General features: G+C 37.5%; 2 protein-coding genes across 6 annotated transcripts in view; one reads left to right on the top strand and one right to left on the bottom strand.

The window, feature by feature from the left end:
• The window catches only part of ASB3 (ankyrin repeat and SOCS box containing 3), a 105,786-nt gene that overhangs the window by 78,396 nt on the left and 14,682 nt on the right, over nt 1–12,708 (bottom strand). The window contains exon 1 of one of the 4 annotated variants that reach the window (XM_082743609.1): nt 2,266–2,777. The exons of 2 other annotated variants lie outside the window; for them this stretch is intronic. The gene's annotated coding sequence lies outside the window, so the exon portion shown is untranslated. Of the gene's footprint in view, nt 1–2,265; nt 2,778–12,708 lie in introns of those variants that run through there. One more of the 4 variants, XM_082743608.1, reaches the window with a different exon arrangement.
• Nucleotides 2,819–12,606, top strand: CHAC2 (ChaC glutathione specific gamma-glutamylcyclotransferase 2). 2 transcript variants are annotated; one of them, XM_082743623.1, is made up of 3 exons: nt 2,893–3,154; nt 9,630–9,665; nt 11,580–12,606. In XM_082743623.1, the coding sequence occupies exons 1-3, from the start codon at nt 3,020–3,022 to the stop codon at nt 11,961–11,963; spliced, it is 555 nt and encodes a 184-aa protein (XP_082599749.1). In that variant the 5' UTR covers nt 2,893–3,019; the 3' UTR covers nt 11,964–12,606. The 2 variants fall into 2 exon arrangements, with proteins under 2 accessions (XP_082599750.1, XP_082599749.1); XM_082743624.1 differs by lacking the exon at nt 9,630–9,665 and having other exon boundaries at nt 2,819–3,154.

Below are 12,708 nucleotides of genomic sequence, written 5' to 3'. Positions count from 1 at the left end.
GGAAATGCCGACATGTCTAGTCTAATACAGGTGAAAACTTTCTAGAACCACATTCTAAATACTTTTTCCAGAAAACGAAGGTTTTATAAGAAGTTAAGGGGTGCCTGGGTGGCTCAGTCGGTTGGATGTCTGCCTTTGGCTCACATCATGATCCCAGGAATCATGGGTCCTGGGATCAAGCCCCAAATCAGGCACCCTGTTCCGTGGGGAGCCTGCTTCTTCCTGTCCCTCTGCTATCCCTCTCCCCCCGCTTGTGTTTGCTCTCTCTTTCTCTGTCAAATAAATAAGTAAAATCTTTAAAAGGAGAGGTTAAAAGGGAGTGCATAGAATTTCCTATAGGAAATTTAAATTTATCCACGGTCACATTTAAATAGAAAGCTGTAACTGCAGAAGTAGATTCTCTAGTGCGCCAAACAGCTAACAGTACACTATGGATAAGTCTGATTGGATCAACTGGTCCTTTACTAGGAAAGTGAATATTTTTATCACACATTTAATTATGCAGTTGACGGTTATTTACTGTGCACCAACTAGTCATCAGTAATGTGGTGGATATAAAGATGACACAGACTCAGAGAAATGATAAACACATGTTATTCAAAACAAAAAGAAGAAAGTACTCCAAGAGAAGTTCAGGGGTAGTCAAAGAAGGGAGAAACTACTTAAATTTGTGAGGAATGTGAGCTGGCTCCTAAAGTATGCGGAGGATCTGACAATGAGAAAAAGGGGAGAAGGGCGTTCCATGGCAGAAGGAGAAACACAACAAACATTATGTAAATGAACAAGCAAGGATGAATTAGGGCCAGCAAGTAAGGGAAACAATTAGCTCACTTTTGAAGGAGGATTAGCTAAACAAAGAACAGGAGAAAAAGGAGCTTACAGAGGTAGCTGAATGCCAAACTGTGCAGAACCTTGAATGCTAGGCTACACTTTGTTGAAAGATGCTAATTCCCAGCTAAGGCCATTATATCCAAGTTTCACAAAAAAAGAAAAGACCACACATATACGGCAAATTTATGGCATATTCACCTAATACAAGAACTGTTTCTATGTAGGAAAAACACACACACATAAGAATACCCCTCCAAAGACATTAAAAAAGAGCGTTCGAGGAAAAACAAGTATGAATCCCTTTCCAAATTTACTGGCTTTTCTCACAGTTACGAATAATGTTAACGGATCTAGATTAACAGGCAATAACCTGAAAAAAAAAAAAATCAGAACTGGGTAATATCTCTGAACCTCTTAAGGGAAGGAGAAGCCAAAAGAAATGTACTATCACAGCATAATCACTCCCCTCAACCCTTAATTACAACTAGCTAATACACATAAACTGTATACAAGATGTCTTTCTAATAAAAGCCTTTACATGCTCTTGACTGAATGAGTACAAGGTCAAACAACCAAATGTGATGTATAAACCTTAAATGGATCCTGGATGGTGAAAGCAGTATCAGAGTATCAGCTACAAAAAGCAATTGTGAGACAATTAAGGAAATCTGAATATGTAATATATATTTGGTGATGCAGTTTTGTTAATTTTCTTAGATGTGATAATGGCATTGTGGTTATTAGGAGAAAGTCCTTATTCTTTACGTATTTAGCAGTGAAAAGTAACACATGCAACTTACTTCAAATGTTTTAAATTTAAAAGTATATATAGAGAAAAAAGTAAGCTGGCAAAATGTCAGTTATTGGATCCAAGTGGAGAGTATATGAGTGATGACTATACTTTTTAAAAATTGTTTCCGTATATTTGAAATCTTTCGAAAAAGTTCAGAGTTGGTAGAAAGCAAACATTCCAGGCGATGTGAAACTTAAAGTTGGGTAATAAATGAAAGGACCTGGTGATTCTTAAGCTAAGTTTGTTTTGTTTCGTTTTTGTAGCAGTTTCCTGCTGGTTTCTTAAGAGTTCAAATAATACTCTTCGAATCTGGGTGTTCTAAAATTCTTTTATGTAGCTAAAGACTGTGAAATAGAAATAAATCCTCAAGAGAGAACAAGAATTTGCTAAAGCTTCTCTTTTTACACTCAGAAACACAGCCGTGTTGGTCCAAGTGAGTTCCCTAAAAAAATATTTTGGAGCAGTAGTTCTAACCAGCAGATCTTAACATTTTTTTAGAGTCTTGACCTGTTGGAGAAACTCATGAAAGCTATAAAGCTACTTCCCCAGAAAAATGCACACAGACCTCAAATTCTGTATTCAATTTTAAGTTCCACATATCCCTTCTAAAGCCTGTGCATGAGGCGAGAACCTTTGCTTACCCTTTTCTGAGTGAGCAGCTGAGAATACTGAAGATGAATAAGGTCGTTTTGCGCGTAAAATTTAAATGAGTTGAAACGATAGCTCTTTCACAGTCGTAAAAGTTCTGTGATAAACTTTCTGGTTTATGTAAAAGGAAGACAGGCAGAAGTTTTTTGGTTTCGTTTTGTTTCCTTTTTTAAAGTATAAAGCCAAATACGCCATTCACAGCTCGCGCTCCTCTGGCTGCTGTTAAATTGGCAGAAACCCAGTTTTCAAAGAACAAAATGTCTTCCTACGTGCCAAACGCGGTGCCCCTAAATCTCTTGCGGGTATCTAGACTGTATGGGCAGCAACTACAGGCGAGGCGCTTCTCCTTGTACCCGCTCAAAAGCGCACAATTCCAACCGCAAGTCACAAATCCCAGGAAAGGATTGTGGGTATTGTAGTCCTCTGCAGAGACGCACTAGAAGGTTAGGGTGAGTTGCAGCGACTACGAAAGAATCCTTTGCTAAACATACGGAAGGGCGTTCCTACTTGATACCCTACCTAAGCAACGAAATAAAATAACGCTGACCGAGTCGGAAGACGATCCTCGAACTACGTGTCCCAGTGTGCCTTGCGCCCCCCCCCCCACCAGCAGACAGTGCAGCTACTGCGCCTGCGGCCGCCCAGCCGGTTACTTGCGTCGGTGAAGCTGCAGTCCCGGCTGGTGCCTGCACCGTAGAGACCACAGCTGAGGGTCGACCGCTACCGCAGCAGAGGAGCAAGGGAAGGATGTGGGTTTTTGGTTATGGGTCCCTGATCTGGAAGGTGGATTTCCCTTATCAGGACAAGATGGTCGGATACATCACGGGCTACAACAGGCGCTTCTGGCAGGGAAGCACCGACCATCGCGGGGTCCCCGGCAAGGTGAGGCGCCAACCAGTACCCCCACCCTTACTGCCCTCGCAGCGCCGCTCCCCAACTCCTGGCCCAGCTTTGCTGGAGCTACACCCCAACGCTTCTGAGGGCTGAGCAAGTGGGTTAGGAATAAAGCTGTTATATCGGTCCCGTCTTCCTCGACCACTTGCCCCCTACCTCTCTCCCAAACCAAGGGCATTCCTTCCGAAATCACTTGAGATGCGGGTGGATAGTTTCTTGAGGAAGCAGGAAACGTGGGCACAAGCACACAAGCTCGCACAAGGCTGACGTGCTGGGAGGGGACCCCATCTCTTGGCAACTTATGCCAAAAAAAAAAAAAACAGGCGGGAAGATCAATCTTCGTGGCACCACGGAGTTGAAATACCAAAATCAACTCGCACATTCAACTTTTTAAAGTTAAATTTGTTGGCATTTTTGCATTCTGGCAGACTTTCATTGGTTTTAGTTTAAACAAGCGTGTTATTTCTGAGGGTTCTTTGTATCTTTCCAAAGGTTTTATTTTATGACGCCTAAGGGCACAGAACTAGTTTCCAAAAATATCTGCGGTTACTAAGGAGCTAACCTCGATCACTTAGTTTGGTTGTCGGGTACCAGCAAAGTTAAATGAGTTCCTGGTTTGTAATTTGAGTAACACAGTACCCATTACTATATCCAAAATTATTTTAATGTTTCTCCATGTTTCTCTTTTGAATTATTAATGTAAAATATAAGTTCTTTGATCCATTTTTTGGTCATACAAAGACATTCATCCCAAAATATGTCTACGAAGGAGTAGCAGTGAGCTGCTTCTGCAAATCAGACTTGAATTGGCTGCAAAACAACCAATCCACAAGGAAAACTAAGTTTTGGGTAACAATTTGGATACCATAAATACGTGTTTTAGTTAATCTCCTAACTTTGGGGAGGGTACAAAATTGTTTACTGTTTATATGTTCTCTAAAGTACTCTGAGAGTTATATAAGCTTGATTACTGCTTTTTATTTTTTATTTTTTTTATTTTTTTTTTGATTACTGTTTTTTAAAAAGAAATTAATATTGGCCCCAAAACACAATCTGGCTTTAAGGTAGGCAGATAACTTGAAAATAGTGGACTAACTTAAGGCAAATGCATATTGGTAAGACAACAGAAACTTAATGGCAAAAATTTCTTCAAGAATGTTATAAAACGGGGAGAGCATGCACGTCTAGATTTCGTAATTGTAAACTTGAGCCCCACATTGGGTGTAGAGATTACTTAAAAAATAAAATCGTTCTTAAAAAAAGAGAATGTTATAGAACAAGATTTAAGACTTTAAAGAGTTAAGTAAAGTGAAACTTGTTAATAAAAGTTTAAGTAAAGTAAAATGCCTTTTGAGCTGTCAGATATGAACACTTAAAACTTCTATTCTGAAGAGAAAAGCCTTAACCCAGCCTCCAAATTTTAAATGTTTACAAATATGCTGTTTTGTTTTGTTTTGTTTTGTTTTGAGACAGAGAATGAGCCATCTGTGCACAAATGTGGGGGGGTGGGTAAAGGGAGAGAGAGAACCTTGTGCATGCAGGCTATATGTCCAGAGGCTACATGTCCAGCACAGAGCCCGATGAGGGGCTTGATCTCACCACCCTAAGATGACGACCTGAGCCAAAATCAAGAATCCTATGCTTAATCGACTGAGCCACACTAGAGCCCCAGAAATATGGTCTTAATAGCATATTTTACTATTGTAGGGTTTTTTTTTTTTAGATGTTTATTTATTTATTTATTTGAGAGATAGAGTGAGTGAGAGCATGAACAGGGGTCAGAGGGAAAGGGAGAAGCAGACTCCATGTGGGGCTTGATTCCAAGACCCTGGGATCAGGACCTGAGCAGAAGGCAGATGCTGAGCCACCCAGGTGCCCTACTACTCTAGTTTCAATCCAATTGTATGATGCATTTGTTATATAGCACATGGAGGAATAGAACAATAAGAAGTTGTCAAGTCAATGCAACAGCTCATGATTCTTTAAAAGAATAAAGGAGGTATAAAAGCCAGTATTTTTTTAAACTTATATTTACTAAAATATAGGGCAGGTAAGTTAGGGGACAGGGAGACTGCAATGGACTGCAATGGCTAATAGTTATACATCTACTTATTTTTTTTTTTTTTTTGACAGACAGATTACAAATAGGCAGAGAGGCAGGCAGAGACAGAGAGGAGGAAGTAGGCTCCCTGCTGAGCAGAGAGCCCGATGTGGGACTCGATCCCAGGACCCTGGGATCATGACCTGAGCCGAAGACAGAGGCTTTAACCCACTGAGCCACCCAGGCACCCCTATTACATCTACTTTTATTTAAAGGATCCAACATAGCAAATTAAAGGAAAGTCTAAGTTATGGACATTTTCTAAGTATACTGTTCTGTTAAAAAAAATAAATAAAGCTGAAAAGAACATTATTATTTTACTTAACATTTTTTATTACAGTGGATCACCAGCTTTATATAAATCTTAACTGTTAAGAATACAAAAGGCTACAGAGATACCCAGAAAATTAGAAGAATGACATGGATGTTTTATAGGACTGTTTCTTACAGCAACATATGCTCTTAATAAGTCATCAGTACACATGAAATGTGATATTATTAAACAAATGTTAGGCTCATTTCCACACACTGCAATGTGACATTTGTGGGAAAAATACCAAACCTACTTGGTTTATTCAATCATACTTTCTTTTTAGCATATTAAACTTCAATTTCTTCCTAAGTTTTATTAAGCATCTCATTTATATATAACAAAACTCATAGCATCTCACCAAATTAAGGATTTATTTAAATGTGAACATTTTTTCACAACAGAGAGAATATATTTCAATTTCAAAAAGAGGAAGCATTTTAACACAAAAGATAATCATTAACATTTACTAAATCTCTGTTCTAGGTCTAGATCAGAAAAATAACTCATTATTCAAAGCACCCATAATGCCCCATATTTCATGATAACTTCTAATCCTATTCAGCTTCAAAAACCCCTTCTTTAGTTTCAGTCCCCCCAAAAAGCGTTCATGTGATTTACAAATGGACACTGTTTCTCAATAACATATTTATTTTAGGTACAAAAAGTTTAAGTTTTAGAAAATATTTCCAAGGGGTGCCTGAGTGACGCAGTCGGTTGAGTATCCAACTCTTGATTTCAGCTCAGGTCATTCTTCAGGGTGGTGAGATCAGCGCAGCCAGCTCCCTGCTCGGTGGGGAGTCTGCTTGAGATGCTCTCCCTCCCCCTCTGCCCCTCCCCCCACTCGCATGCTCTCTCTAAAATAAATCAATCTCTTTTTTTGTGAATATTTTATTTATTTATTTGACAGAGAGATCACAAGTAGGCAGAGAGGCAGGCAGGGAGATGGGGAAGCAGGCTCCCTGCTGAGCAGAGAGCTGGATGTGGGGCTCAATCCCAGGAGCTTGAGATAATGACCTCAGCCAAAGGCAGAGGCTTACCCACTGAGCCACCCATGTGCCCCAATAAATCAATCTTTAAAAAAGAAAGTACTTCAGAAAAAAAAAAGAAAAGAAAATATTTCCAAGTAAATTTATCAGTAGTGCCAAAAGTCTATGTCTGTATCATATATAAGCAATCACAGGGAGTCCATTTATTTCCCCTTAAAATGATTCCTTGTTTTCTGTTTCAAATATGCCACCACCTAAAGTCCAGGACTTTTCGACCACCCCTCCCTCTTTCAACAGTTACTACTGAGTGCGTACATATACAAGTAGGAGACACCTATGCAAAAAACAATACCTGACAAGTGCCACAGGGAAGTGATGTATAAAAGGAGAAATCACTTTAGGAGATTTCTGCTACAGAGTTTCCTGGGGAGTCAGCCAAGCCTTTATGGATGGAATGGCAGGAAGATATTCCAGAGATATAAAAGGAAGAGAGCATTCCACACTGAGTACTGGTATATACAAAGATATGAATGTTTGTAAAAGTAACAAATAAGTCAGTTCAGCTTGAGAGGGAAAGTGGTAAGAAATGAGGTGTGTAGTTAAGTTATGCTGAGGAATTTTTATTTTATCCTGTAGAATATTATAACCCTGAAAAATTCAAAGCACAGGAGTGAGTGGCCCAATTTCTGCACCAGAAAGTTATTCCAGGGTCAAGAAGAGAACAAACTAGAGGTAAACAAAATACAGGCAGGCAGTGAGGTCCCTAAAGAAGCCACTGAAGAATGCAGAGGAACCAGATACAGAAGAATCAAAAGATAGAGCTACTAAGAATTGATGACTGGGCTGGATATAAGGGAGACAAGGAAAACGGGAATACAGAATTTATCACCTGGACCTCTAACATTTCTTACTCAAGAGTCTACTTCCATCCCACTCTAACTTGCAAACTATACACTTTACCACTCAGATCTTTCCCAAACATTTCTTTTATCATACCAAGTCATCCACTCCTCAAGTGCTACAGTAGCTCCTAAATTCCTATTTCTCCCAAATGTCATTGGCTTCTTATTTTCCATTGTCCCCTAACTGCACCTCTATTCCTTGGCTTTTCAAATCTGACTATCCTGTTTCTCCAGTTATCTTGGGATCATCTTCTCTATGTGTTGGGGTCATCTGCTAAAGTCAGACACTTAACCTGTATAGTCAGTCTTGCCTTTAGGTCCACACTTGAGACCACACTTACTAATTATGCCCTTTCACCAGAATTTTGTCTTACTTTCTGACCACCCAAGACTCAGAATTCTTACTGCATTCATACTATACATCTTAGCCCTTAAGTGTTCTCTATTTCACGTGTTAAGTTCATGTTCCAGAATTACAGTATAAGCTCTTGAAAGCAAGAATCAAGGTTTTGTTTTCTCTACAACATAGCTAGAGATTCAGCAAATAGCTGCTAATTCACTTTGAAGTCGAAAGTAATATGGTAATACCTACATCAATATATGTGTCCTCATTGTAGCGTTTTATTAAACAGAAAACAAGTCAAATCTAAATGCCCAATAACACAAAAATATTTAAATTATAGCTCACTGATAATACAGTATTATGCAATTATTAAAATGTATGAGAAGACTAAAAAGAAAATATAATTAAATAAGAAATATAATCCAAAATCCTATGTTTTCCATGATTACAAATTATCTATACAAATAGACAAAGACTAAGGAAACAGTAATGAAGATGACACAAATATCTGAATGATTATAGAGAGTGTGTACCAGAACAGTGGGCAAACAAATGTTAAAACAAAAATGTTAAAATGCTTACAATTCAGCATTCTCAACTAATAACGCTAACATGTCAACAGATACATAGCCTTTGGCACTAGGTAGGAAGTGTATTTCAAAAAAAAAAAGCAAATTCTCAGAGAGCTCCAGACCAACAGGATTAGCAATTCTGGGACTGTAGACTAAGCAATATGTTAACCAACCTCCAGGTAATTTTGATCTACAATGAAGTTTGAGAACTACTTCCCTATTAGAGGAAAGCACTCTGGAAGAGCATATTTGTTCCCTAATAAAACTATAGGATTCTGGGTGCCTGGGTGGCTCCGTTGTTAAGTGTCTGTCTTTAGCTGAGTTCATGATCCCAGGGCCCTGGGATGGAGCCCTGCATAAGGAGCCCTGCATAGGGCTCCCTGCTCAGCCAGAGGCCTGCTTCTCCCTTTCCCAGTCCCCCTGCTTGTGTTCCCTCTCTCTCTCTGTGTCTCTCCCTGTCAAATAAATAAAATCTTAAAAAAAAACAAAACTATAAGAATCTGACCAGTAGGGGCACCTGGGTGGCTCAGTGGGTTAAAGCCTCTGCCTTCAGCCCATGATCCCAGGGTCCTGGCTGGGATTGAGCCCCACATTGGGCTCTCTGCTCTGCAGGGAGCATGCTTTCTCCTCTCTCTCTGCCTGCCTCTCTGCCTACTTGTGATCTCTGTCTGTCAAATAAATAAATAAAATCTTAAAAAAAAAAAAAAAAGGAATCTGACCAGAATTTTTATTTATAATAGCTTCTTCCCTTACCTTTATTTTAAATGACACTTAGTCACAGGTGTGTATTTTAATATATCAATTTTATTTTTTTATTTTTTTTAAAGATTTTATTTATTTATTTGACAGATCACAAGTAGACAGAGAGGTGGGGGGGGGGGGGTAGAAGCAGGCTCCCCGCTGAGTAGAGAGCCCAATGTGGGGCTCGATCCCTGGGACCATGACCTGAGCCAAAGGCAGAGGTTTAACCCAGTGAGCCACCCAGGCATCCCTAATATATCAATTTCAAATGAACATAATATACACAAATTGAAGGGAATCCTTTAGAAACATAAGGTATATTATTTTCTTAGTTAAGCCACTTGAACATTTATCATAAAAAATAAGTGCTAGGAAAGTGTTTAGTATGAACAAATGAAATTAAAATATTCCATGTCAACAATAAATTGCTAATGCTTGGTTAGTTGAAAAATTGATTCAGAAAAAAAAAATTTTTTTTTTTTTTTTTTTACTTTTTTTAAAACAGCCTGGAAGAGTTGTGACTCTTGTTGAAGATCCTGGGGTATGGTATAATTATTCTTTTTTGTATAGTCTTTAATCATATAAAATGTTGAGATGTTTCTCAGTTTAAAATAATCAGTGAAATTTTATTAACAACCATCACAGACAGTTTGAACACTAGGTCTAGAATTCCTCTCTGTATTTGTTGTGTTTCTTTTCAACTGTTGGGAAAAGTTGGAATGCAGACTTCAAGTAGACAACAAAATAAAACCAAATGGCATATAGTCTCATTTTCTTTTTTTTTTTTTTTTTAATTTCTTTATTTGACAGACAGAGATCAGAAGTAGGCAGAGAGGAGGAAGCAGGCCCCCTGCCGAGCAGAGAGCCCAATGCGGGGCTCGATCCCAGGACCCTGAGATCACAACCTGAGCCGAAGGCAGAGGATTAACCCACTGAGCCACCCAGGCGCCCCTAGTCTCATTTTCTTTTCTTTTTTTTTTAAATTTTCTTGTTCAGTTTATTGATTAAGAATTGATGGATCCAGCCCTCAGACAGCCAGACTGCTACTAAAATTCAAATGGAACCCTTAAAACTCGTCACATTTGCTAGGAGTCTACTATTCTCAGCAAAAATCCCAGTCAGGAATTACCACTTTCTTTATGGCCTTATTTTACTAATAGCAAATGGGTTTTTAAAGAGATCTAGAGCACTAGAAAACATAATTAGCTGATAGTTCTCTGTTTCTTAAATATTTTCAATCATTTCATAGATGTCTAGATACAGACTTTTATATTTTGAAGTTAAGAATTTAACTTTGGAAAGAACTTTGATGTACAAAAAATAAGCAGCTATCAACAGCTGATGAATAAGTGAAATAGTGAAATGAAATGCTTTCATAATTTGCATTAAGAAAAGTATATATAAAAATGGCTTCAGGGTGCCTGGCTAGGCCCATTGGTACAGCATTTGACTCTTGATCTCAAGGTCCTGAGTTCGAGCCCCATATTGGGAATAGAGCCTACTTAATTAAAAAAAAAAAAATGCTTCGAACTGGTAACTGTTACTCTTAATGAAAATTAACATACAGCACTTCGTTTCTATAGAATGTTAAATTAACTCAAGAAGATACTTGGCAACCTAAAGTTTGGTTTTTAAAGTTAATAGTTAAAGATTGTGAATAAACTAGAAAATCTATACTATGAACTGTAAATCCTGCTTATAGCACAGATATTGTATTAACACACACAAACAATATCTTTGCAGCCAAAATACATTATTTTTACCAATACTGTGTGGACAAACTAAACAATGAAGGAAATTAGCATTTTAAAAATCTTCATTCAGAATAATTTCCTTGTATGCTAGGTTATTTATCATTGTTTAAGTTTTAAAAATTATGTCTTTTAACTAGTGGAACTGAAATAAAAAATACCAGGTCTTCACTTGGTCATTAAAAATAGAGTTCTCAGGTTTTAAATCCATAAACATTTCACTAATTGTATAGGGCAGTAGTTGTAGTTTCCAAACTGCTTCATGAAGTGTTGTAGCCACTCTGAAGCCTACCAAAAGTGGATATAATGCTGGGTGCTGGCTGAGAGGGCTTTGATACCCCAACCTGCTTCAGCTAGAGCTCAGCATCACTTTTTTTTTTTTTTTTTTTTTTAATGTAATAGGTGTTCCCTTGTTTGCAGAAAGGATTCTGAAAGAAAGTAATCAACTACTTAAGGCCATAGCAAATTCATTTTATTTGTTCATTTTTTCATTGCAGAAACTTTCAAATATCCTTTGTAAATTACTCCATCCAGAATACTAAATGGCCACCTCTTTTGTTGAGCTTGTACCTCTAGGTGCACTTTAAGTAATGCAAAACTACATTGACTTCTAAGAATATATAAGACACTTTCTGAGAGCACAATGTATCTTCAGCTAAGTTAGCCCTATAAATACTAAATATTATATTTTCATTTCTCAACAGGGTTGTGTTTGGGGTGTTGCTTATAGACTGCCAGTAGGAAAGGAAGAAGAAGTAAAAGCATACCTTGACTTCAGAGAGAAAGGAGGCTACAGGACCACAACAGTCATTTTTTATCCAAAAGATCCCACAACAAAACCATTCACTGTGTTGCTATATATTGGAACATGTGACAATCCCAATTATCTTGGTCCTGCACCGCTAGAAGACATTGCTGAACAAATTTTTAATGCAGCTGGTCCAAGTGGAAGAAATACAGAATATCTTTTTGAACTTGCAAATTCAATTAGGAACCTTGTGCCAGAAGATGCAGATGAGCATCTTTTCTCCTTGGAAAAATTAGTAAAGGAGCGTTTAGAAGGAGAACAGAACCTCAATTGCTTATAAAGACCTAATCAATCACTGACTTTTCCAAACAAGCAGAGCTTTTAGTCTTCAGAGAAAAGCTATAGCTTCACGTACACTGGCAATATGATTTGGAAACCTGTTTACTTGAAGGTCTTATTTAATTTTAATGTTGTAGTCAAGATATGATCAAAATGTGTAGTTTAATTTCATATATCCTGAAACACATAAATATTTAAAATACTGGGATATAGTTAAAGAAACAATTCAAGTTATAATAATAATATAATGGTTTCCTAACTACATGATATTGAACACTTGCTCATAAGAAGTGAGTTCTTTAGAAAAATACAGTGAAGGACTCAGTTCAGAGCTTATTTTTATCACAGTAAAAAATAATTCTGTTGTTTACTATCACAATACTATTTTGAAGTTGTAGAGAATTAAACCAAAGTCCAGTAAATATAATAAGGTAATACCTTCAATATATTCCTATACAATAATTGTATAACCATGGTTTAAAATACACAAGCTTGAAATAATGTGTAATTAGAAATATATGGTAATTAAACAAGATTTCAGCCTTCATTGTGAATCTCCTTGTTCAGGTATTAAAAAAAGATCCTTTCCAATGTAAGTCAAAAAGACTGGCATTTTTAATATAAAAATTTCCTTGGAATTCTAATGTACTCTACCTCTCCTTTTTTTTAATAAATGCATTTTACTACATGGGAAAAAATTCATTCAGCTAAAAAGGCACAAATTACATTATACAAGTTGTGTCCAT

Source organism: Mustela nivalis (assembly GCF_964662115.1).
Source record: "Mustela nivalis genome assembly, chromosome: 8".
In the NCBI taxonomy this organism is placed as follows: Eukaryota; Metazoa; Chordata; class Mammalia; order Carnivora; family Mustelidae; genus Mustela; species Mustela nivalis.
The sequence above is the reverse complement of the archived record's forward strand: the minus strand, read 5'-3'. Positions and strand labels throughout refer to the sequence as shown.

Coding starts and splice junctions, on each gene's coding strand:
- CHAC2 (XM_082743623.1), top strand. CDS start 3,020: ATGTGGGTTTTTGGTTATGGGTCCCTGATCTGGAAGGTGGATTTCCCT. Junction 3,155..9,629: donor ATCGCGGGGTCCCCGGCAAG/GTGAGGCGCCAA, acceptor TTTTTAAAACAG/CCTGGAAGAGTTGTGACTCT. Junction 9,666..11,579: donor CTCTTGTTGAAGATCCTGGG/GTATGGTATAAT, acceptor ATTTCTCAACAG/GGTTGTGTTTGGGGTGTTGC.